This window comes from Salmo salar, chromosome ssa03 (assembly GCF_905237065.1).
Source record: "Salmo salar chromosome ssa03, Ssal_v3.1, whole genome shotgun sequence".
NCBI lineage: Eukaryota > Metazoa > Chordata > Actinopteri > Salmoniformes > Salmonidae > Salmo > Salmo salar.
In genome coordinates, this window is record NC_059444.1 from 80119268 (window position 1) to 80146946 (window position 27679).

Genomic DNA, 27679 nt, shown 5'->3' on the forward strand with positions numbered 1-27679 from the left:
CTGCAGATTTTAGAGTGGCTTTTTATTGTCCCCAGCACAAGGTGCACCTGTGTAATGATCATGCTCTATAATCAGCTTCTTGATATGCCACACCTTTCAGGTGGATTGTTTATCTTGGCAAAGGAGAAATGCTCACTAACAGATATATAAACACATGTGAACAAAATATGAGAGAAATAATCTTCTTGTGTGTTTGAAACATTTCTGGGATCTTTATTTCAGCTCATGAAACATGGGACCAACACTTTACATGTTGTGTTTATATATTTGTTCAGCGTAGATTGTGTCATTCCTTTATTTATCTGATATTTTGTTTACTAGGCTTACTTGGTACTGTTGTTTTGTTCTGTTTTCATTCATTCGTTTGCATTGCAGTATTTTTGTTTGTATTTTGGTAAAACAGCTGTATGTATGGCTGCATTCACATAGGCTGTTTGTCATAGGTGATTTACCCTATCTATCGTGCAGCCTATTCATTACCAAAACGGCCTTGCTTTAGTGTGCAGGGCGCTGTCCATTGTACTGATACAGCGCAGCAGAGATAGGCTACAGATTTCTCTCCAACCTGTCACTTCAAAAGCACTCAATCAATGATCTCGTATTCTCGAAATTTGAACTTTGTGTTTATTGTGGTATAGCGTGAAATAAGCCACATTTAATATAATTCAAATGCAAGAACACCCCAAAAGTGTGCCCCCTCACCGATTTCAACTTCCCCCTTTATCCTGGCGCAGGGTCTGGTCGACTGCACAGTGGTACTAAGAAATAGAAGACGCCCTCTTCTTGCGCTGTGGAGAGTTGCAGCCAGGTTTACAGTATGTCGTTCCAACACGCTTTCTGAAGCTCTCTCTCTTTTTATGTCACTATCGCTGTTTGCATGTAGACGCAGCCAATCTCTTCCCTATGACGCCGGCGAGGCTGGGCTCAGAAGGGTTTGATCATAATATTTAACACACCCACCCAGTAAGAGCACCATACTAGTTCGACTGAGAAGTATAACAGCCACGGGACAAGTGGAAGCCAAAATCTCTGCACCTGCCAATCGGTGTAGCCTACTCGCTCTGCTGTTCCTTGACCGGAAAGACGGTGACGGGAGATGTATATTTTTGACAGGGTCTGGCCTAGGCTCGCATCCAGGTATCTTCAGCTGACAGTGCATCAAATGTTTTTTTTTAAATCTCGTCGATTTTTTTGCGTTGCTTTTCTTTAACGCGTTTTTTTTGTGCCTGTTGCTATTTCCAACAAGGACTGTGGTTAAATTTTTTTTAAAATCTGAAATTGAATAAAGACTGTCCCTCGGACTTTTAACGAACAATGACGATTGGACAGCATTGACACGTTTTTATGCTCAGCATTGCATGTTCTGAGGATGGAACAGTGCTTTCGAGACGCAATTGTGCTAAAACACGTTTAATTAAAATTCCCTAAACTATTCACTGCTATTATGATTAGATATCGTTCTGTGCTGTATGCAGAATAGCCACAGACCCAGGTGCCTGCTCTCCGCAATGAGTCGGCATGTCCATCTGGCTGAATATGAATAATTCAGTATTTTCTAAAAGACCAGTGCTCTGTGCGTAAACATGGAGTTTCTGATATAATACGGATTATGTTTGGAATGACCAGAAAAAAACTCTAAATTATCTACATTGGGTTTTTGCTCCATATTTCACATTGACTATAATTTGAATATATATATATCGGTGTTGTGCGCTGCTTTTATGGTTTAGTGATATAACAACAACTACTTGGAAGTGAATCCTGTACAAAATGATCAAGATGATACTGTTTCGTAAATTTCGAGTTTTGATACTCATGGTGTTTTTGGTGGCGTGTACCATGCACATTATGATAGACTTGCTCCCAAAACTAGAGAAGCGAGCAGCGGGACCGGAATCCGGCAACGGTGGCTGCCAGTGCACTCACAACCCGAGCGAGGAGGCCGGGAGCTGGGGGAAGCAACGCGCTAGGTCGGTGGCGGAACAGGGCTGGCCTAACAAACACACGCTGAGAATCCTGCAAGATTTTAGCAACGAGCCGAGCTCAAACCTCACGTCCCATTCCCTGGAAAAAATCCCTGCCGCTGGGGAGAGAGCCGAGTCTTTCAAACGAATGAAACAGTACGACGGGGCAGCGGATAACCAGAAGCCGCTCATCAGAGACGCCAGCGGGGGTAAGACCGTTACTGCGCCCGGTATCTCCCGGCTGCCGGCTCTGTTCGAGCATCCTTTATACAAGACTGACCTGCCGACCCTCACAGACGACGACACCTTGTTCAACGTCAATACTGACATCAGGTTCTATCCGAAAGCAGCGGGAAATCAAGAATGGTAAGCTGGGGATAAATGGAAGCAGGCGCATCACCTCATAAGAAATCAAGGTGACAGGTGTATAGTGCCATAAATTGATTATTACCCTCAAGCAATAGTACTTAAATTGACTTCCTCCCTGGCTTTCACTGTTTTAATTAAATGAATACAAAAGTGATATGAATAACTAATGGTCCACTTGTCCAGATACTTGAACTGAGCATCGGTCAGTGTATCTCTGCTTGCTATCCACTATACCCCGTAGCTTACAGGCTACATGACTATATACTTGACTTATTGTCCATACACTATTCATTCCACCTACTGCAAAGTGGTACTCCTGCATGCAAACCCATTCTTTATTCTCTACTGCTGTCTATCTCTCTATCCATCTATCTATCATAATTTCTCCTCACACTCTCTCCATTCTATGGGGATATCATTAACTGGAAGACAAACCAATCTATCTATTCAACTCTTCCTCTCCACCTCTACCGTTGTGTAGTGAATAAACTATCTATCCATCCACACTCAAACGATGGCCTTTCTTTTGATCTGAACTGTGGTGGTCTTCTGAGCACCCCCCTGCCCTTTGCACCTGTAGGCTACTTACCTATCTTATTCTGCCGTGGTTTACTGTAATATCTAATGATCTTCTAAGCATGTGGGGGTAGGCATACTATTTTCATACTTATTTTGTTATTACAATGTAACAACATAATTAAGAATAGAGAGTTTGGCCACAGAAATGTGTCCTGTGTTCAACCAACACTGTAGGCGTACAGATGTTAGGTTATTTGATTTGATTGTAGCCTATGTACGACTTCAATAACGATGCTGTGTAAACAACATGTTGATTGAATTTCAAGGGTGAGTCTCTCCAATATATTTTATGATGATGTGATTGCCATATATGGTGGTTACATCATAAACATTGGCTTTAGGTTGCTTAGCAAGATAGTGTTGTTTATTACTACAGTATTTTACACCTTCATTAAACGTCAGCTTCCTTGATATTGCATGTAGGACTCTACTTTGACGTCCAGTGTGATATTTGATTTAATTCATGTCATTTGATTAGACTTAATGACATTTCTAAGGTCACTTTTTGATGACCTGGATACCGTCATAAAAATCTGAAATCCATCCAATCCCAAAGCAGACCTTGTAAAACACCCATTAATCCAGGAGAATACTGTGAGCCTTATGAACACACCTGAGGCTGGTGGGAGGAGCTACAGTATAGGAGGACAGGATCATTGTAATGTCTGGAATGGCATCAATGGAACGGAGTCCAACATGTTGTTTTCATGTGTCTGATGTGTTTGGTACCATTCCATTGATTCCATTCCAGTCATTACAATGAGCCCAACCTCCTATAGCACCCCCCACCAGCCTCCTCTGCTGTAGCAGTCATCTTCATTACCAAATCTGTAGCAGTGAATTAGACAATGCATTGACAGTTGAGCTCCTTTCCTCTTCTCCTTTCCTACAACTCATCCCTCGCTCCTGTTCTTCAGGCACAATGAAGCCAATGTGGAAGAGGAGGAGTACCCCCCTACAGGGGAGGTGACAGCCGAGTCCTACCCTAACTGGCTTCGCTTCCACATCGGTATCAACCGCTACGAACTCTACTCCAGACACAACCCTGTCCTGGACTCCCTGCTCAAGGACCTGGTCACCCAGAGGATCACCAGTGTGGGTGAGTCTGGGAAGAACTGGAATACCAAGAATACTGTGCAGTGCATCTCTGTGAGACTGTTGTGTGTATGAGAGAGAGAGAGAGAGAGAGAGAGAGAGAGACACATAGACACATAAGTAAAGGCATTTTATAGAAAGCCATGTTTAATCAACATCCGATGCTTTTGTCCCAATCCTGAGTTTCAATTAAACCCCCCTTCATTTTAACCTGAGGCCCTTGTTACAGATAGCAAATACATTCAGAGGAAGTGTAAAATAGATGAAAAACCATCAATGCGTCTGTGTCAAACAGTTTGGCTATGGAAAATAATCTGTCAGACCTCAAAGCAATCATACAGAGTGTTTAGGTGACATTATGTGGCTGTCGCAGGCTAAATGGGTCCACCTCTGTGACTGCTTCTGTTCCCACTGGAGAGCTACTGCTGCTATGAAGTTCTGCCTCCCTCGCTCAACAGTCTGAGGTCTGCCATATCATAGACCTGTGTGTGTGTAAGGGGGGTGGGGTGTGTGTGTGTGTGTGTGTGTGTGTGTGTGTGTGTGTGTGTGTGTGTGTGTGTGTGTGTGTGTGTGTGTGTGTGTGTGTGTGTGTGTGTGTGTGTGTGTGTGCTTGCGTGTGTGCGTGGATGCGAGGGATACATGTCTATGCTGATGTTTGTGTCCATGCAAAGACGAGGGCTAAAATAAGAACCGCTGCACCACCCTCCAGCATTGATATTAGTTCCTCAATCACTCCTGGACAGGATGTAATCACTGGTGCTCCATGGCACCTCTTGTTCTAGGTGTGTGTCACCCACTGTTTCCATTGCTCTGCCCATCAATCAACTGCATCTACACTCAGAGATGGCCATATAAAACGCTGTGTGGGGGGAGGAATGTGTGTGTGTGTGTGTGTGTGTGTGTGTGTGTGTGTGTGTGTGTGTGTGTGTGTGTGTGTGTGTGTGTGTGTGTGTGTGTGTGTGTGTGTGTGTGTGTGTGTGTGTGTATACTATACCTCCACACAGACAGCAGCCTTCCCAATCAGTCCAGCCTGGATCAGGGAGAGAGACAACACAGGGTGGAGATATTGAGGAAAGGTTCCACTTTCCATCATTTTTCCTGCTGATAATGTTTGGTTGAGCCTGTCTCTCTGTAAAGATATGACCTTTTTCTCAGCGTGCAGAACATCTCATAACTCATACATCTACAGCAGCACAGGTGTGTGTGTGTCCGTACGTGCGTGTGTGCGCGTGTACGTGCGTACGCCTGTGTGTGTATGTTTGAGAGAGAGGGAGAGAGAGAGAATGAGAGAGAGAGAGAGAGAGAGAGCATTCATCATTATGATACAGAAGTGTTCCACCGAGTGGGAGCTTTTGTAAAAAAAAAAGACATTGTCATTCATGAATTCAGGCATGCTCAGATAGAGAGAGCATGGCCATCATAACCGTTGTGGAATGCATAGCAGTGCTTCTACTACAGGTGACCGTGACTCACACTGTAGGCTACTCTACACTAACACTGGCCTAGTTTCAATCCACTTGAACCATGAATCTCATTTCAATGTTTCATCAGGGATGACCTTTTTGAGTTTTTTCGATTAGATCAGCGCTTCCCAGCTGGTGCATCTCATCCAGTTCCTTTTGGATAACGGGTCCCGGCTCATTATCAGTGTCCTAGTTACAAACAATGGTTTTGTTTGTGGGGGCGGGTCACAACTTCGAAAGCTTTATATATAGGCAGGTCATGGTGGCAAAGTGTTTAGGACAACTAAAGGATTAATGTTAGATGATCTGATAGCACTATCAATATGACCCAGCAACCGGAAAATCTAATACATCTTGCCCTATATCAAAAGAGAGAAATGTTAAGACAGAGAGACCTGGCTGGGAGAGAGAGAGAGTTTAAGAAAGACAGAGAGTTTAAGAGAGAAATACAGAGAAATAAAGAGAGTGAGGGAGAAAGACAGAGAAATAGAAATAAAGTGAGTGTGAGAGCAAAAGAGAAAGCAAGACTGAAAGAGGAGACTGCAGGGCTTGTTTACATTGTGGTTAGGCAGAGCTGCAGGGTTGTGTAATATGCTCAAGATAATTCTCTGTAATATATGGACAAATCCCCTGAAAGCCTGTCCATTATGACAGAAACACAAGCCATTTAGACAGCCCCTCTCAGGCCTTTTGTTAGACAGATAATCAGGCAGAGTCTGGAGCGTGTCTGATTTAGCCTGGCCCACTCCCTCCGTGTGAAACGGAGCGACGGCCAGATCTGAAGGGAAAGATGGGCGTAGGTAATTGTACTGTTCTTTTACACGGGCGGAGAGAGTTTTGGAGTTGGAAGACTTCTAGACTCCTGGGTAGTCTGGAGTTTTCCAGTTACTGTACAGCCTAACCAGGTCCAACTCTAACAGGGTTATTGAGTCTTCTCTTTGCAATAAAGGAGGAGATCCATGCATGGATTCAGCTAAACGTGTAGTAGCTACTTTTTCCTGCATAATAGTGTATTTGTACATCACTGGAATATGATCACTGAAACGAACTGAAGGCAATAGTTTGGTAGGACCTCCTATGAATACACATATTACTGTAAGTGCATTCACAACACTTCAAAATGCTTATAATGCATTATGAAGAGGGTGAAGAGGGTATTCATAGAAAGTGTTACCGGTCATTTTTCTTTAGGTACCGTATGTCTATGTTAAGAAAACACACAGACACACACGGAAAAAGGTGTCACCCAGGTTAGGTTTCATCAACATCAAAGAGAGGATTGCATTGATGTTTCTCTAAAAGTAGGGTTTTTCTGCTTGCATGAACGCGCACGCACACACACACACACGTGCGCGCACACAGAAATCAGAACCATGAACAGCCGCATCATATTTAGATTACGTTGATTGGACTAAATTGTTTTGGTATCTTTTAGTTGGTCACTGTATTAGACTAAGCAGAGGTGATATGATGATGTTGAAATATTGAAGTTGAAATGGTGCTGGAATACTGGAGGCAGCTTCTGTTTTCTTTGTGACTTGCGGTAACTCTCTGTGGTTCTAAATCAATAGTTATTTAGAAGTCTGAAAATGTCGGAAACATTAACTTTCTTGACTATGCTGTAGGTCATGTAACTGTCTGTTACATGCAATATGCTTAGTGGACTTCACTGGACAGAGGTTGTTATCTGGTTTTGTGATAAAAGAAAGATGTGGTTGAGTTTATTCTGCCACTGTGTCTTCTTATTGTCTCTGCCTTTAGGCCTGTATATCACAGCGTCAAGGCATATGAACTAACAGGTTATAGAGCAAACAACACAATTATCACAACAGACAGGTTGTAATATAGCTCTTTGGGGGGGGGGCTTGGCATCCCCAGTGATTTTACCTACACACTGCTACTGGACAGGTCGAGGAAGACAATGCTTGCAAATTGATTTATATTTTTGGAATATTGATAAGTGTCAGTTGGGACATCGAGTACGCATCGTCTCAATGCTCATTTTGGCCAAAACACCTTCGGACTCTAATTATCACTATCGAGCACAACAGCAAGTGGCCACTCGATAAAGGGCCTAATCCAAGTGTTCGGTTTGAGATTCAGTCTACTGCGGTACATAGAACTTCATTGCCCCCTAGCGCTCATACACCATAGGAACATATTCTGCATTGTGAATTCATGTGGAATTTTATACTTTTCTTAGAGTTTTAACGTAAAACCGGCTGTTTAATAGTTAGGAAAATGTTTACATTTGTCACATCCCTAGTGGAGGTGGGGGGAGGGGGGGTCATTGGTGCGTGTGTGTGCGCGCATGTATGGTCGTGTGCATGTCTCTGTGTCTCTATACCTCAAGATGGTACAGTAAATTCACCTTTAACCTCTTTGTGTCTTCCCTAAACAGTCATGAAGTCAGGAGGAACTCAACTGAAGCTCATCATGACCTTCCATAACTACGGACAGGCGCTGTTCAAGCCCATGAAGTAAGTACCAATCGTTTGTATAAAATGTACAAGAAGGATCAAGGATGACATCTACCTGACATCTACCTGACATCTCTTCAAGTAGTGTCTGTAGTGTCTGTAATGTCTGTAGTGTCCGTAGCGTCTGTAGTGTATGCGGTGTCTGTGGTGTCTGTGGTGCCGGTGGCGCCTGTAGCGTATGTACTGTCTGTGGTGTCTGTAGTGTCTGTAGTGTATGTGGTGTATGTGGTGTCTGTGATGCCGGTGGTGTCTGTAGCGTCTGTGGTGTCTGTGGTGCCTGTGGCGTCTGTAGCGTATGTAGTGTCTGTAGCGTCTGTAGTGTCTATGGCGTCTGAAGTGTATGTGGTGCCTGTGGTGCCTGTAGTGGCTGTGGCGTCTGTGGTGTCTGTGGTGTCTGTAGTGTCTGTAGTGGCGGTGGCGTCTGTGGTGTCTGTAGTGGCGGTGGCGTCTGTGGTGTCTGTAGTGTCTGTAGTGGCGGTGGCGTCTGTAGTGTCTGTGGTGTCTGTAGTGTCTGTGGTGTCTGTAGTGTCTGTAGTGTCTGTAGTGTCTGTAGTGTCTGTAGTGTCGGTGGCGTCTGTAGTGTCTGTGGTGTCTATGGTGTCTGTGTAGTGGCGGTAGTGGCGGTGGCGTCTGTGGTGTCTGTAGTGGCGGTGGCGTCTGTAGTGTCTGTGGCATCTGTAGTGTCTGTGGTGTCTGTAGTGTCTGTGGTGTCGGTGGCGTCTGTAGTGTCGGTGGCGTCTGTAGTGTCTGTAGTGTCTGTAGTGTCTGTAGTGTCTGTGGTGTCTGTAGTGTCTGTAGTGTCTGTGGTGTCTGTAGTGTCTGTGGTGTCTGTAGTGTCTGTAGTGTCTGTGGCAGATTAAATACGTTGACAAAGTAAAAGACCTTAAAGCCTCTATCATCCATTTATGAACGTTCATGATATCATAATATATCACGTTTGCCTATTTATGTCCTATGTATGTCCTAATGATGCCCTATCTATGTCCAATATAATACTATTTATGTCCTTTTTATGCCCTATTATGTACTATTTATGGCCAATTTAATCCTATTTATGCCCTATTTATGTCCTGTTTACGTCCTATTTATACCCTATTTATGTCCAATTTAATCCTATTTATGTCCTATTTATGCTAAGAAAGGCCACCATTTACTTTGCTTCTTTTACTCTTCTTTACTCTTTTAACACCAAAATACTATATCGTACTCCCTGATGTGCTAGATCAACTAAAGGAATTAACAAAGTGCTACCTAAAAATCAAACATTTTATTTCAGGGAAAAACAACCAGAATAAATGCCAGACTTTTCAACTGCTGCGCTCATGACTGGTTAGGATCCATCATTTATTTTCTGTCTGATCTTTTCTAGTGGGGAATGATCAGTCTGTTTTCAATGAATTAACATCAACAGGCTTACGTGTTAATTAAAAAGATAACCCAGAGCCGTCACACCAAACTCTTGGGGGAGACATTTTGCCAGCATAAGCACGGCACATAAAAACCATCCAGCTGAGATATTATGCCCAGTGAATTCCCCCACCGTTAAAACAGACTGTGTGTGTTGTGTCTTGGCTAACTCGCCTGTGATCAAACAGTAATTGCTCAAGAGCCCACTTTGACATATTGGATGCTGACGTTTCTGACTGAATTGAACACACACACAGAGAGACAGAGACAGAGAGAGACAGAGAGACAGAGAGACAGAGAGACAGAGAGACAGAGAGACAGAGAGAGAGAGAGAGAGAGAGCAAGCGAGCTGCCTCTTGTTCATTGCAGGTGTGATGTTGTGGTGACCCATAGAGGTTAAATCACACTTTTCTGTTAGCTAAACTCCAATGCTTACTTTGATGTTGAATAAATAAAGACTACAACAAAGGCTATGGTTTAAGATTATGTGGTACTTTGTAACAAAGTGAGCTTGCGTACTCCAAGTCCACTTACCCACATTGAAATTAAGCCGATTCACGACTCAGGCTTTTCCCTCTGTGTTTAGTTCCTATTTCTGAATGCCTCTAAACGAGACAATGTCTAGAATTCATCTGTCAGAGGTTCCAATAGTGTTTGCAGAAATATGTATGATTCTGTGATGTCCCTGAGCCCCACAGACAGCTGGGGAGGCTGGACAGACTGAGGCTGTCTCACTGAAGCTGTGTGTGTGTGTGTGTGTGTGTGTGTGTGTGTGTGTGTGTGTGTGTGTGTGTGTGTGTGTGTGTGTGTGTGTGTGTGTGTGTGTGTGTGTGTGTGTGTGTGTGTGTGTGTTGACTGGCAGTTGTGCCTCAGCACGTGTCAATGTTCACACTGTTAACATGCAGAGTTACTGCCCTGGCTGTCTCCTCGTTTCATGTCTCCTCATATCATTCAGCAAGTCCAGCTGAGCATAGAGCTAATTTGGGCCGGTTAGCTTTGGGATAGCTTTGCGTTAGCTTAAGGGTTAACTATGGGTTAGCTTTGGGCTAGCTTTAGGCTGCCTTTAGGTTAGCTTTGGGCTGGCATTAGGCTGATTATGGGCTAGCTTTGAGCTAGACCTGCTTGGCTGGCTTTGGGCAACCTATGGTCATTAGATTGGCAGGTTAGCATCATGCACCAACTCAACCAATCCAGGGTGTTTCTTGTATGTGAGAAAATGATGTGAAATAGTAGAAAGCCAGCTGCACTTGGGGTGTTTGAAATACAGTATATTGAATGATGATAGTCATTGGAGTGTTTGAAATACAGTATATTGAATGATGATAGTCATTGGCCATAGCAGCTCATGTAGAAAAACACACTTGAGTGTCACACCACAGTAACATCTTGTTTTTCATCAAATACGATTGGACGTTTTTCATCAGATACGTAGTCTTTAGTCTAGCTATGAGATGAGACATAGTTTTCAGTTGTCTTGCATTTAATGATATGTTATTAACCTGAAATCTCCTAATGACACGTCTGAGATTGCACTAGACTTCTTATTAGTCTGAGGGATGAACTTGAGTGGAATGATGGGTGTCTGTGGTGCAACATGTACCGTTTAAAGCTCCTCATAGGACAGATGGTTACTGATGATACTGAAAGACGGAGTAAGAATGTAGAATGTACAGGTAACTGCCCATGTAAAGGAAGCACTACCATAAAGTGTCTTCTTGGGGCTATGTGGGATGCTAGCGTGCCACCCGTGGTGCACCCTATCAACAGCAGGTGCATTTCAAGAGCGGCAAATTTGAAACCAAATAAATGTCAAAATTCAAATTTTTCAAACATACAACTATCTTACACCCTTTGAAAGATAAACATCTCCTTAATCTAACCACGTTGTCCGATTTCAAAAAGGTTTTACGGCGAAAGCATAAAGTTAGATTATGTTAGGAGAGTACATTGACAATAGCTGTGTGTAATGTTTTGTCAATTCAAAGACAGGGTCACCAAAACCATAAAACCAGCTAAAATGATGCACTAACCTTTTAGAATCTCCATCAGATGACACTCCTAGGACATTATGTTAGACAATGCATGCATTTTTAGTTCTATCAAGTTCATATTTATATCCAAAAACAGCGTTTTACTATGGCATTGATGTTGAGGAAATCGTTTCCCTCCAATAACCGGCAGTCAAGTCAGCACCACAAATTAAATAATTAAAATGAGAAAACATTGGTAAAATATTATATTGTCATTTAAAGAATTATAGATTTACATCTCTTGAACGCAATCAACTTGCCAGATTTAAAAATAACCTTACTGGGAAATCACACTTTGCAATAATCTGAGCACTGCGCCCAGAAAAATATGCTTTGCTATACAGACAAACGGCCATGTTTGAGAGATCTAAAATCGAAAATACTATGTAAATAATCCATTACCTTTGGTTCTCTTCATCAGATGTCACTTCCAGGAATCCCAGGTCCATAACGAATGTAGTTTTGTTCAAAAAAGCTCATCATTTATATCCAAAAAGCTCCGTGTTGTTAGCACATGATCTAAGCCAGCCGGACTTCTCGTCATGAACGAGGGGAAAAAATATATTTACGTTCGTTCAAACATGTCAAACGTTGTATAGCATAAATCATTAGTGCCTTTTTTTAACCAGAACATGAATAATATTCAAGGTGGACGAATGCATTCTCGTTTTATAACGTATCGGAACGAGGGTACCCAACATGAACTCGCGCGCCAGAGTCTAATCGGCCATACTTCCATGGCTCTTGTTCGGTCAGATCTCACAGTAAAAGACTCAAAACACTTTGTAAAGGCTGGTGACATCTAGTGGAAGCAATAGGAAGTGCCAAAACATTAATCAACCCCTGTGTGTTTCAATGGCATAGGCTTAAAGGTAATTCAACACATCAGGTATCCACTTCCTGTCAGAAAATGTCTCAGGGTTTTGCCTGCCAAATGAGTTCTGTTATACTCACAGACACCATTCAAACAGTTTTAGAAACTTTAGGGTGTTTTCTATCCATATATAATAAGTATATGCATATTCTAGTTACTGGGTAGGATTAGTAACCAGATTAAATCGGGTACGTTTTTTTATCCAGCCGTGAAAATACTGCCCCCTAGCCCCAACAGGTTTAATAGGGTGTTGGGCGTTGGGCCACCAGAAGCCGCCAGAACACCTTCAATGCTTGCATTTGTTGATGATGGTAAAACATGCTCCAGAATCTCCCATAAGCGTTCATTTGCGTTGAGATCTGGTAACTGAGACACACACACACACACACACACACACACACACACACACACACACACACACACACACACACACACACACACACACACACACACACACACACACACACACACACACACACACACACACCCTTTAAACCCCCTGTGCTCCTTTGAGACCCCTCTTTCAAAGTCAGAGATCTCTTCTTCTAGCCAGGGTAGCCAAAATAAAGGCCATTTTTATACATGACCCTAAGCATGATGGGATGTTAATTGCTTAGTTAACTCAGGAACCACACCTGTGTGGAACTACCTGCTTTCAATATACTTCGTATCCTTCAATTACTCAAGTGCTTCCTTTATTTTGGCTATGTCTATGCTAGATATAATGAACATGTCTGGAGTGTGTTTTGTTGGGGGGTGATCACTGATCTTATAGGCAGGGCCAGTTTTTGCTGTATGAGCTCTCAGGAAAAGCTCTGAGCTCTAGTTATATGCTATAATTATCTTTTATAACCCAACAGCTACAGATGTGTTCTTTTAATTAGAGCAGGCTTGCCATGGCAGCAACACGATCATGCCACTGCAGCATTTTGAATGGCTGATAATTTGAATTCAAATTCTAACTAACTAGCTATATGCTACAACTACATGCTACAACTATGGCCCGGAGTTTCCCTGTTCATATGACCTGACCCAGGAAAAACTCCTGTTCATAGGTTCCAATGACATTGACGTGTCCTTGATTCTAAGCTGGACCCCGGGTGCTGTAGCTTCAGAGTGTTAGCTAGCTACTGAGCTGTGTGTTGGTCCACCCCCACCTGTCCTGTTGTGCATCTGGATGTTCACCAGGCATCAAAGCAGCTTCAATGTTGTGTTCCTTTGAGCTTTATTTAAATGAGTCTACCAGCGTGAGGTAGGAGCGAGGTCGGACACGCCAGAACTCTGACACTTTGCCAAACCACCCACTGCTCCATTTGTAGGGCCTCATAAAAAAGTTAGGAGAGCTAAAATATGTGTGTGTATGGATTTAGATTTTGCGGCGAAGGGTTGAGAACCTCAACAGCTAATGCAACTCACCGCTCAGTGCACGTGGAATGGAGTTCATAAAACCTATTGAGATATCAACTGAATCGATCTCAGCAGTGAGGCCTAGGATGGTCTGGGACACACTTGGAAGACTAAGTGGAGGAATGTTGTTGTGTTCAGATTTCTGATGCCTCGAGAAAAGATTTTCAATGAGTCTTCCAGAGGCGTGACGGTGGGAGAGATAAGCAAGGGGGCTAAGGGGAGTTCATGCTCACACCCTTGGTAGAGAGCCAACAAGTAGGCCTGCAGGGTGGTTCAGTCAAGGGCTTCATTATCCCACAGACTCACTGTGAAGAGTCCTGGCTCACATAATACAGAGGAGGAAATCAGATCAGGGAAGGAGAGAGAGAAAGAGAGAGATATGTCTGTAGGAAGGAGGGGGTGGGTAAGGCCTGGCAGGGCAGAAGGGGTCAGAGATAGATAGATGGAGGGACACCATATTTTTTATTTTATTTTTATTTCACCTTTATTTAACCAGGTAGGCTAGTTGAGAACAAGTTCTCATTTGCAACTGCGACCTGGCCAAGATAAAGCATAGCAGTTAGATACATACAACACAGAGTTACACATGGAATGAACAAAACATACAGTCAATAATACAGTAGAAAAAAAGAAAACAAAAAGTCTATATACAGTGAGTGCAAATTAGGTAAAATAAGGGAATTAAGGCAATAAATAGGCCATGGTGGCAAAGTAATTACAATATGGCAATTAAACACTGGAATGGTAGATGTGCAAAAGATGGATGTGCAAGTAGACGAGAGCGTATAGGTCGCAATGGTGGGTAGTGTATGGGGCTTTGGTGACAAAACGGATGGCACTGTGATAGACTGCATCCAGTTTGTTGAGTAGAGTGTTGGAGGCTATTTTATAGATGACATCGCCGAAGTTGAGGGTATGTTTGGCAGCATGAGTGAAGGATGCTTTGTTGCGAAATAGGAAGCCGATTCTGGATTTAATTTTGGATTGGAGATGCTTAATATGAGTCTGGAAGGAGAGTTTACAGTCTAGCCAGACACCCAGGTATTTGTAGTTATCCACATATTCTAAGTCAGAGCCGTCCAGATTAGTGATGCTGGATGGGCGGGCAGGTGCGGGCAATGATCGGGTGAATAGCATGCATTTAGTTTTATTTGCGTTTAAGAGCAGTTGGAGGCCACGGAAGGAGAGTTGTATGGCATTGAAGCTCGTCTGGAGGTTAGTTAACACAGTGTCCGAAGAAGGGCCAGAAGTATACAGAATGGTGTCGTCTGCATAGAGGTGGATCAGAGAATCACCAGCAGCAAGAGCGACATCATTGATGTATACAGAGAAGAGAGTCGGCCCAAGAATTGAACCCTGTGGCACCCCCATAGAGACGGCCAGAGGTCCGGACAACAGGCCCTCCAATTTGACACACTGAACTCTATCAGAGAAGTAGTTGGTGAACCAGGCGAGGCAATCATTTGAGAAACCAAGGCTGTTGAGTCTGCCAATAAGAATGTGGTGATTGACAGAGTCGAAAGCCTTGGCCAGGTCGATGAATACAGCTGCACAGTAATGTCTCTTATCGATGGCGGTTATGATAACGTTAACCTCTATGGGCTAGGTGGGACGTGACCGTCCCACTCTATTCAACAGCCAGTGGAACTCCTTTATGCAATCGCTATGTCAGATTTTAAAATAGCTTTTCGGTGAAAGCACATTTTTCAATATTCTGAGTACATAGCTCAGCCATCACGGCTAGCTATTTTGACACCCGCCAAGTTCGAAGCACACTAAACTCAGAATTAGTATTAGAAATATTGTATTACCTTTGCTGATCTTCGTCAGAATGCACTCCCAGGACTGCTACTTCCACAAGAAATGTTATTTTTGTTCCAAATAATCCATAGTTATGTCCAAATACCTCCGTTTTGTTCGTGCGTTCAGGTCACTATCCAAAGGGTAACGCGCGAGTGCATTTCGGGACAAAAAAAATCTAAATGTTCCATTACCGTACTTAGAAGCATGTCAAACGCTGTTTAAAATCAATTTTTATGGTATTTTTCTCGTAAAATAGCGATAATATTCCAACCGGACAATAGTGTATTCATTCAAATAGGAAAACGGCGTGGTCACCAGGCAGACCACTGAGAAACTGAGCTACTATACTCTGCCCAGAGACAGAAGACGACTCAATCCGCTTTCTGAAGGCTTTAGAGAGCCAATGGAAGCCTTAGAAAGTGCAACGTAACCCCACAGATACAGTAGTTTCGATAGAGAATCAAAAGAAGAACTACAAATTCTCAGACAGGCCACTTCCTGCTTGGAATTTTCTCAGGTTTTTGCCTGCCATATGAGTTCTGTTATACTCACAGACACCATTCAAACCGTTTTAGAAACTTCGGAGTGTTTTCTATCCAAATCTAATAATAATATGCATATTCTCGTTTCTGGGCAAGAGTAGTAACCAGTTTAAATCGGGTATGTTTTTTATCCGGCCGTGAAAATACTGCCTCCTAGCCCAGACAGGTTAAGGACCTTGAGCGTGGCTGAGGTGCACCCATGGCCGGCTGAAACCAGATTGCATAGCGGAGAAGTTACGGTGTGATTCAAAATGGTCGATAATCTGTTTCTTAACTTGGCTTTCGAAGACCTTAGAGATGCAGGGTAGGATAGATATAAGTCTGTAGCAGTTTGGGTCTAGAGTGTCTCCCCCTTTGAAGAGGGGGATGACCGAGGCAGCTTTCCAATCTTTGGGAATCTCAGATGATACAAAAGAGAGGTTGAACAGGCTAGTAATAGGGGTTGCAACAATTTCGGCAGATCATTTTAGAAAGAGAGGGTCCAGATTGTCTAGCCCGGCTGATTTGTAGGGGTCCAGATTTTGCAGCTCTTTCGGAACATCAGCTATCTGGATATGGGTGAAGGAGAAATGGTGGGGGCTTGGGCGGGTTGCTGTGGAGGGTGCCGGGCAGTTGAACGGGGTAGGGGTAGCCAGGTGGAAAGCATGGCTAGCCGTAGAGAAATGCTTATTGAAATTCTCAATTATAGTGGATTTATCGGTTGTAACAGTGTTTCCTAGCCTCAGAGCAGTGGGTAGCTGGGAGGAGGTGCTCTTATTCTCCATGGACTTTACAGTGTCCCAGAACTTTCTTGAGTTTGTACTGCAGGATGCAAATTTCTGCTTGCTAAAGCTAGCCTTTCCTTTCCTAACTGCCTGTGTATATTGGTTCCTAACTTCCCTGAAAAGTTGCATATCACGAGGGCTATTCGATGCTAATACAGAACGCCACAGGATGTTTTTGTGCTGGTCAAGGGCAGACAGGTCTGGAGTGAACCAATGGCTATATCTATTTCTGGTTCTACGTTTTTTGAATGGGGCATGCTTATTTAAGATGGTGAGGAAGGCACTTTTAAAGAACAACCAGGCATCCTCTACTGTCGGGATGAGGTCGATGTCATTCCAGGATACCCCGGCCAGGTCGATTAGAAAGGCCTGCTCGCAGAAGTGTTTTAGGGAGCGTTTGACAGTGATGAGGGGTGGTCGTTTGATCGCAGACCCATTACGGATGCAGGCAATGAGGCAGTGATCACTGAGATCTTGGTTGAAAACAGAAGAGGTGTATTTGGAGGGCGAGTTAGTTAGGATGATATCTATGAGGCTGCCCGTGTTTACGGATTTGGGGTTATATTTGGTAGGTTCATTGATAAGTTGTGTGAGGTTGAGGGCATCAAGCTTAGATTGTAGGATGGCCGGGGTGTTAAGCATGTCCCAGTTTAGGTCACCTAGCAGCACGAGCTCAGAAGATAGATGGGGGGCAATCAAATCACATATGGTGTCGAGGGCACAGCAGGGGGCAGAGGGTGGTCTATAGCAAGCGGCAACGGTGAGAGACTTGTTTCTGGAAAGGTTAATTTTTAGAAGTAGGAGCTCAAATTGTTTGGGTACAGACCTGGATAGTAAGACAGAACTCTGCAGGTTATCTTTGCAGTAGATTGCAACACCGCCCCCTTTGGCAGTTCTATATTGTCGGAAAATGTTATAGTTAGGGATGGAAATTTCAAGGTTTTTGGTGGTCTTCCTAAGCCAGGATTCAGACACGGCTAGGACATCCGGATTGGTGGAGTGTGCTAGGGCAGTGAATAAAACAAACTTAGGGAGGAGGCTTCTAATGTTAACATGCATGAAACCAAGGCTTTTACGGTTGCAGAAGTCAACAAATGAGAGAGCCTGGGGGATGGGAGTGGAGCTAGACACTGCAGGGCCTGGATTAACCTCTACATCACCAGAGGAACAGAGGAGAAGTAGGATAAGGGTACGGCTAAAGGCTAACAGAACTGGACGTCTAGCACGTTCAGAACAGAGAGTAAAAGGAGCAGATTTCTGGGCACGGTAGAATATATTCAAGGCATAATGTACAGACAAAGGTATAGTAGGATGTGAATACAGTGGGGGTAAACCTTTGCATATAGTGATAATGAAAGAGATATTGTCTCTAGAAATAGCATTTAAACCAGGTGATGTCACTGTGTGTGTGGGAGGTGGAACTAAATTGTTAGCCGAGGCCTTTTGAGCAGTGCTAGAGGCTCTACAGTGAAATAAAACAATAGTTACAAACCAAAACAGCAATGGACAAGGCATGGTGACGTTAGGGAGAGGCATGAGTAGCCGGGTGATCATAAGAGTCCAGTGCTTGGCTTCAGGCAGCTAGCGGCGGGCTAGCAGGCTAACAGAAAGGCCTTAGAGGGGCGACGCGACGGAGGAAAGTCTGTTGTGGCCTCCTCGTGCAGTTACATCAGTGGACGGATCAGCAGGGTTCCGTGTGGTAAACCAGGCCAATTGGCAAAATATGTATAGTGGCCAAAGAAATATGTCCGAAGGGCCTCTTAAGCCAACAGTCCAATGTGCTTTAGATAGCTAGCAGGCTGCGGATTAGCGGCTGTGCGTTCAGGGGACGTTAGCTGCTATAATTCTAGATGGGAAAAAAAATATATATATATATATATATATATATATATATATATTTAATAATAATAAAAAAAAAATATATATATATATATATATATATATTTTAAATAGGTTCAGAGCTTGCGGTAGGAATCTGGAGATATGGAGAAGAATAAGTCCGACTAGCTCTGGTTTGAGTCGCCCTGTACAGACTGGCGAGAGTTGTCCGGGATGAAGGTAGCTGATGACTGCTAGCAAAGGATAGCTGACTGCTAGCTAGTAGCTTCGGAATGTATTCGATGGGCCTCGTAAGCTAACAGTCTGTTGTCTCTAGACAGCTAGTATTCAGGGGACGTTAGCTGTGAAGGTCGGAAGGTGAGAAGGTTCAGAGCTTGCGGTAGGAATCCGGAGATATGGAGAAGAATAAGTCCGACTAGCTCTGGTTTGAGTCGCGCTGTACAGACTGGTGAGAGTTGTCTGGGATAAAGGTAGCTGATGACCACTAGCAAAGGATAGCTGACTGCTAGCTAGTAGCTTCGGAATGTATTCGATGGGCCTCGTAAGTTAACAGTCCGTTGTGCTCTAGACAGCTAGCATTCAGGGGACGTTAGCTGCGAAGGTCGGAAGATGAGCAGGTTCAGAGCTTGCGGTAGGAATCTGGGGATATGGAGAGAAAAATACATTCTCTGGTTGAATCGCGTTGTACAAACTGGCGAGAGCTTTCCGAGCTAACGGTTAGCTGATGACCGTTAGCTGGCTAGCTTATGTTGGAGATTCCAGTAATAGAGGTAGAGAAAAATACTTTAGAGAAAAAGCAGGTCCACACCACATTGGGTGAGGCGGGATGCTGGAGAGTATTTTGAAGTAAGGGGTTAGAAAAATATAAAAAGATATGCGAAGAAAAATATATAAAAATATATATACATGGGACACGACAGGACGGAGGACAAAGACGTCTGACTGCTACGCCATCTTGGAACTATTAGGAAAAGGAGGTAGACCAGAGGAGACAGGAACAGAGCTGAAGCCTGATCAGACAGTTGGCTCTGCCCTGGGTCTGTAAATTGGCAAGAAGAGGGGAAGTGGGTGAGAGCATGGAAGGGCAGAAGGGTTGATTGAAGGGGTATGGAGTGAGGGTATGTAAGGGAGGTCAGAGAAGACGAAGAGACAGAACAGGGATTGTGGCATAGACAGAAAGCAGAGAGGAGCGATGCAGTAGTTGGCACTGCCCACGTCTGTGAGCTGGCAGTGCCAGCTGTGGAGGAGGTCCGAGCGCTCTATCTATCGCTGCAGAACAGACGCACTATGCTAGGGCCCATCCACAAGGGTGCCCATCTGCCACGCTGCCTCCCTGCCCTGCCCTGCCCCGAGCCTGGCATCCATCCTGGGCAGTGGGCAGTGGGCACCCACCCTGCGCCAACCGAAGCTGGCATCGCAGATTTGGGCATGGTATACACGCGCTGTAATGTCAAGTTAATTGGATTTGTCAATAGGGAGGAAAGGGAACAACATTGGCGCAGAGAAATGCGATGACAGAATGCAGCTCATCCTCATAGAGGAAACAACAAGCCCTGTGTTTCTTTCTCTTCTATGATTTTCCACAAATAGATATCCGCTCGGTGCTAGGTCAAAATGGTTGACGCACCGAGTGCTGAATAAACAACTCGTGTATATATATAGGACCCGTGTGTGTTTGTCCCTTCGCGCTACGCCCATGTATGTATGCGCCTGAGGGAGGTGAGGTAGGAACTCGCTTACAGTATATCTAGTCCACATGAACTCAATGAGAAATAACAAGGCTTCGTCTCTCAGCCCTGCGAGGACCCCAATGTGTGTTTGGCAGTGGCCTCTTTACTGCCTGCACTAAAAGGCTGCTGTGTTTTCATCAGCTCAGGCTGTTAATAATACTTATTTTCCAACCATAAACTCATACATATAGGACCCCCTCTCTCTCTCTCTTTCTGTCACTCTCTTGTTCTCTATGTCTGTGTTTTGTCAATCTCTGACTCTGCCCATTGCAACTCACCATAGAGAAGAGAGAGAGAGAGAGAGAGAGAGAGAGAGAGAGAGAGAGAGAATCCAATTTGATACTCCATCCATCACCCGTAAAGTCTCTGCCCACAGAGAGACAGATTCATCTGGTTGTTTTCCTATGGCCTGATAACATGAGATTGATTATATAAAGTTTATAACTGTTCGTATTGATCTTTGCACATTTTACTACAGAATATCGATCACGTTCAATCGTCGTCTTGGTAGTTTCGTGTGGCTGGAATATTTGTACGCTATCTCTGAGTGGATTTTGGTCGTGTTGCATCATACATATTTCACATTTCACACACACATACATACATACATGCAGGCACTCTATCACTCTCTCTCAGAGCAAGGAGTAAATGACTGTCTTGTTACGTACTGAGACCTTTTGTGGTAAATTCTAAGGGTTTTCTGTCAGGGTTGTTCATGAGAAATGGGGAATGATTGAAAGTGAAACTCAGAGAGGCCAGGGATCAGTGCTCCCATCCTCTGAATAGTGGATCGTAAATCCAACTCCACAGATTGAGCTTGATCCAAATGGCTAAATCCAGAAGTTAAAACGTGTACGACTGCTCCCAATCCGCTGTGGGAAAAGTGGAGGGGAAATTTCTCTCTTTCATGGATAAAAGCCATGAACAATCTACAATTCCCTCTTCTGTATTCAAACCCCCAGCTTAACACAGAGCTGTCCTCTCTGTCTCACGCCCGACATTTTGCGATCCATGTAAAAAGGACAAAAAGAAGGAGGGAGGACCGAGTGTTGAAATGCAGTCCGTTATGTTTTCTCTTTCTTTTCTCTGGAAGTCAAATGAGATGACATGGTTCATTTAACAGGGCCAATGGAGGACTATAAAAATACCATTAGTTCATATGAAATGGAGGAGCAGTGAGGTGTGTGTGTGTGTGTGTGTGTGTGTGTGTGTGTGTGTGTGTGTGTGTGTGTGTGTGTGTGTGTGTGTGTGTGTGTGTGTGTGCGCGCATGCACGTGTATGTGTGTGGTTGCATGGACGTGTCTGCGCTGATGGAGCCAGTTACCACGGACAGCTGAGCTACAGCACACACACACACACACACACACACACACACACACACACACACACACACACACACACACACACACACACACACACACACACACACACACACACACACACACAGAGAGAGAGAGAGAGAACTTTACAAGTGCTGCACCACATGCAGTATTTCACACTATAGAAAATAACCCTCAATCTATAAATCCTAAGAAATCAGCACATTGGGTAGGTCAATATGACTTCTGGTTATGATTGTACAGACGTGTCCTATGTGGTGTGAAATGTCACATTAGTTTGTTTTACGCTCAGATTGATCAACTTTCTGCACCTGATTAGCAGTTAGCAGTTAGCGGTTAGCAGTTAGCGTTAGCAAACCCTTGGCAGCTCTATACCTGAGTACCAGTTAGGGGTTTGCATTAACCTGATTCTCAGTTAGTTACGGCTACTAGGTTAGCGCTAGCTAACCCTTGTCACGGAGAGGTTCCTGAGCCTCAGCGTCTGATTGTGCAACGCTAGTTACAGTTGGACCTCGCTTGTCACTTTTACTCAATGTATACATCAGGATCCGTCCCCTCGCACTGACAAGTGTGCCTGTTCTCCTCCAGGGGAGCGAGCTGATCATGATGCTGTGTCCATGTGCATCAGGCATCAATTTGTTAGCCCTGGCGCTTCTGATCATGGCTCGGAGAATAGATGAGATCCACATAAATATGTAATTATGAATAAAATAGACAAACATAGATTAATAAGCCTGGAAGCACAGAGGCAAACTGCCAGACATTTGAGTTGGAAATTCTAGAAATGACACAATTCCTGCCTAGAGATAATGAAGAGCTCAGTTGATTCATAATGTAGTCTGTCATGAGCAATAACAGGCTCTCACTGTCTCATATGTCAACTGGTGACAGGTGTCACCTCTGCTTACTACTCAGAGAGATAGGGGGGAGAGAGAGAGAAATGGAGGGAGACAGGGAGAGAGGGAGAAAGAGACAGACTGAAAGAGAGAGCGAGGGAGTGATAGAGAGAGAGAAAGAGGAAACAGAGAGTGAGAACAGAGAAAAATACCAAAAGAGAGAGAGATTTATTGCCACGATGAAGCCAAGAAGTAGAATTAATGTGAGTTGACTTTCTGTTTTTAACACGTTGGCTGGGAAAGTTGTTATTCTGTTCCTGGTTTCCTGGACAATGTGTTGGAGATCACTCGTCCAATGCGATGAGTGAGTTTGACGTGGTAAGCTGCAGATGATGCAGAGGGCAGTGAAATTCCTTCCAACACACACACACACACACACACACACACACACACACACACACACACACACACACACACACACACACACACACACACACACACACACACACACACACACACACACACACAATCTCCATGGCACCGGCCCTGTGTAATGCTTGGAAGACATCTGTTCCACAGCTCAGCCTGAAGTGGGCCAGGCCCAGTTATTCTGCTCGCTGCGAGCAGGTTGAGTCCCAAATTGAAACCTTTTCCATACGTAGTGCACTACTTTTGATCAGAACCATATGGGCCCTGGTCAAAAGTAGTGCACTATATAGGGAGTAGGGTGCCAATTGGTAAGCAGCTACAGTGTCCAGGGTCTCGCTAAAGCCTTCTTTAATTTGACTCTGAAGCTGCTGATCTGATGGAGACGAAGATTGCTCGTCTGAAATGATTTCTCTGCCCTCCTACCTCCCTCTCTTCTTTCATTTTATCTTTCCTCTCTCCTCATCCCTGCTGGCCTCTGTGTTACTGTCTGGGAAGTCAGAACATGGACTGATAACAATTTTGCATTCTCAAACTGACTTAAGCTTTCTGTTTTAGCATGAATACAATACAATTCTCTCTCTCTCTCTCTCTCACCTCTATGAAAATTCCTGCATGGGTTGTGTGTGTGCATGTCTGCTTGTGTATGTGTGCATGCGTGTGTTTGCGCCCCGTGCGTGTGCTGGTGTTGACAGGAAGTGCGTGTCATGACCAATCACAGTGAATTGTTCACCTGGGGGAGATCTGAGTGGAAGTGCATAGCTACCCATGCATTAGAACAGTAATGGCCAGCAGTAGGACATTTAGAACATGTCATAATGAGACAGTCATCATCAACCCACATTCAGTATTTAAGTTAGTGTTCAGCACGGCTGAACACAACGGCTTCACACCATTTGATATCTCACTCAAATAAAAACGCAGTGGATTTTTTCAACGATATTGTCAAACACCTAAGGATTTGGTCTTTTTACAACCATGATCTGAATGAATTGTTGGTAGTGTATTTTAGATTCATGCGTATGTGTCGCTCTATAAGAGTTGTAGTGGTCATACTTCTCACTGTTTGTTCTGTGATGCTGGTCTATGTGAGGCTGCGTGTGTTCACACAAATCTGTGTTACTCTGACACATTTCCATTTAATTTGTCACAAGTGTTTGCATGAGAAGATACGATGTCTGTCTGTGTTGTTATTCATCTCACTGTTATTTTCTATCTGTTTCTCTATCCATCTTTCTATCTATTTTCTCTCCTCTCTCTCCTGTCTCCTCTCTCCTCACTCTCCTCTCTCTCCTCTCTCTCCTGTCTCCTCTCTCTCCTCACTTTCCTCTCTCTCCTGTCTCCTCTCTCTCCTCACTTTCCTCTCTCTCCTGTCTCCTCTCTCTCCTCACTTTCCTCTCTCTCCTCATTTTCCTCTCTCTCCTGTCTCCTCTCTCTCCTCACTTTCCTCTCTCTCCTGTCTCTCCTGTCTCCTTTCTCTCATCTCTCTCCTCTCATCTCTCTCTCCTCTCTCCTCTCTCTCCCCATCTGTCTCCCCTAACTCCCCTTTCTTTATATCTCCCTCTTTCCCTCTTCTTTCTCTCCTCTTTCCCTCTTCTTTCTCTCCCCATGTCTATGAGCGAGGAGGTAGTGGTCTATCCTCAGACACTCCTTTCCTCGCTGACCTCATCTGTCTGGCTTGGAACATGTGCCTGCCGCTATGCCCGTGTGTCACCCCCAATCTGACAAAACTTCTCTGACATACAGACAGACACGTCTTATTTTAGATTCACGAACCGAAGCCCGGCATTACCCCTCATGCACACCCCCTACACACACACACACACACACACACACACACACACACACACACACACACACACACACACACACACATTACCCTCCTCAGACAGCTCTTCTAAATGTTTTACTAGGTCAGCTCCAGTGGCAGCTACAAGCTCCACGCACTGCCTTCCCAGAATGCTCTCTTGTTGGACTTGTTTATTCGATTTGCAGCGGTACGTTTGATCCTAATCCAGCCCTTCCTTCCTTCCCTCCCTCCCATTCTCTCTCTCTCTCTATGATGTTTTCAGTGGTGCTCTGTGGCATTGTGGGTCTCCACGTCTCAATATGATTACAGCTGATCTGGGATCTGTGGATGAGGCTATGAGTGGCAGGAGTATGAGTGGGTCTCTTATGTAATACACTGATCTGGACGCAGTCAGGGAAGGCAGGGCTCTTAGCCTGGGTCACTGGATTGTGACATTTCTTGTTCATTACAGTGTGATTTTCCAATTTTACAGTTTTAGGCTATGAATAGGCTGATCCCAGATCTGTTTATGCTGTCTTGTAAACAATTATCATATGAGTTGGCTAGACAGCATAAACAGACAAGGGACCAGGCTACATACAGTTGAAGTTGGAAGTTTACATACTTCTTAGCCAAATACATTTAATCCTAGTAAAAATTCCCTGTCTTAGGTCAGTTAGGATCACCACTTTATTTTAAGAATGTGAAATGTCAGAATAATAGTAGAGAGAATGATTTATTTCAGCTTTTATTTCTTTCATCACATTCGCAAATGGGTCAGAAGTTTACATACACTCAATTAGTGTTTGGTAGCATTGCCTTTAAATTGTTTAACGTGGGTCAAACGTTTTGGGTAACCTTCCACAAGCTTACCACAATAAGTTCGGTGAATTTTGGCCCATTCCTCCTGACAGAGCTGGTGTAACTGAGTCAGGGTTGCAGGCCTCCTCGCTCGCACATGATTTTTCAGTTCTTCCCACAAATGTTCTATAGGATTGAGGTCAGGGCTTTGTGATGGCCACTCCAATACCTTGACTTTGTTGTCCTTAAGCCATTTTGCCACAACTTTGGAAGTATGCTTAGGGTCATTGTCCATTTGGAAGACCCATTTGCGACCAAACTTTAACTTCCTGACTGATGTCTTGAGATGTTGCTTCAATATATCCACATAATTTCATCCTCATGATGCCATCTATTTTGTGAAGTGCACCAGTCCTTCCTGCAGCCAAGAACCCCCACAACATGATGCTGCCACCATCGTGCTTCACGGTTGGGATGGTGTTCTTTGGCTTGCAAGCTTCCCCCTTTTTCCTCCAAACATAACAATGGTCATTATGGCCAAACAGTTCTATTTTTGTTTCATCAGACCAGAGGAAGGACATTTCTCCAAATAGTACAATCTTTGTCCCATGTGCAGTTGCAACCGTAGTCTGGCTTTTTTATAGTGGTTTTGGAGCAGTGGTTTCTTCCTTGCTGAGCGGCCTTTCAGGTTATGTCGATATAGGACTTGTTTTACTGTGGACATAGATACGCTTGTACCTGTTTCCTCCAGCATCTTCACAAGGTCCTTTGCTGTTGTTCTGGGATTGATTTGCACTTTTCGCACCAAAGTACGTTCATCTCTAGGAGACAGAACGCGTCTCCTTCCTGAGTGGTATGACGGCTGCGTGGTCCCATGGTGCTTATACCTGCGTACTATTGTTTTTACAGATGAACGTGGTACCTTCAGGCATTTGGAAATTTCTCCCAAGGATGAACCAGACTTGTGGAGGTCTACAATTGTTTTTCTGAGGTCTTGGCTGATTTCTTTAGATTTTCCCATGATGTCAAGCAAAGAGGGACTGAGTTTGAAGGTAGGCCTTGAACACAGGTACACCTCCAATTGACTCAAATGATGTAAATTAGCCTATCAGAAGCTTCTAAAGCCATGACATAATTTTCTGGAATTTTCCAAGCTGTTTAAAGGCACAGTCAACTTAGTGTATGTAGTTACCTTTTGACCCACTGGAATTGTTATACAGTGAATTATAAGTGAAATAATCTGTCTGTAAACAATTGTTGAAAAAATGACTTGTGTCATGAAGAAAGTAGATGTTCTTACCGACTTTTCAAAACTAAAGTTTGTTAGCAAGAAATGTGTGGAGTGGTTGAAAAACTAGTTTTAATGACTCCAACCGAAGTGTAGGTAAACTTCCGACTTCAACTGTACATGCTATTGATCTGACAAAGACAAGTGGTGGGATTATGTGATGAGAGGAAATCAAATTTCAAAGGAAGTAAGTGATATTTTGGGGTTTTTCATTGCGCCACAAAAGTGTCATGTTTTGAGATATAATCTGCATGGGAACAACAGTTTACTAGGGATTTTCTGATGAATTAAAGAGTCAATCAAAATCAATCTGGTTTAGTAGAAGTTGCAACAGTGAGAGAAAATATTTCACTCACTTTCTCTAAGCAGGCCCTTATATTGTAATCTCACAGCACCAATGTTCTGTAAACACCTGCCAACAGGATTGTAGGAAGTCACAACATCAGCTGCTACAGAATCACACAGGGTCACAGAACAATCTCTGTCCTTGTACCTCCAGTCTGGCGTCAATCACTATCAACAGATATGAGCACATGAAATATGAGATAAACAGCGAGAGATGAACAGCTTCTATCTCCAGGCCATCAGACTGTTAAACAGTTACCACTAGCCGGCCTCCACCCAGTACTTTACCCTGAACCTTAGTCATTGTTACTGCCGGGACAATACCAGTATCGCAATATTTTTTCCATGGCAAAAATGAAAACACGAAGCAGACCAAACTCTTTGGTCCTTTAAAAACCTGCTTTATGTAAAATATTGGGGCTATTTTCCTAAAGAACTTAAATCTGCTATCGCGATACTGGTAGCTACCGGCACTACTGGCAACCACCTGCTACTCTACCCTGCACCC

General features: G+C 43.9%; 1 protein-coding gene across 1 annotated transcript in view; it reads left to right on the top strand.

Moving 5' to 3' along the window:
* Positions 1-849: 849 nt before the first annotated feature.
* LOC106606596 (extracellular serine/threonine protein kinase FAM20C) overlaps positions 850-27679 on the top strand; it is a 73517-nt gene continuing 46687 nt past the window's right edge. The window contains exons 1-3 of the mRNA XM_045715555.1: positions 850-2330; positions 3830-4011; positions 7872-7950. Of these exons, the coding sequence (XP_045571511.1) occupies positions 1771-2330; positions 3830-4011; positions 7872-7950 (821 nt within the window). The 5' untranslated portion in view covers positions 850-1770. The remainder of the gene's footprint in view (positions 2331-3829; positions 4012-7871; positions 7951-27679) is intronic.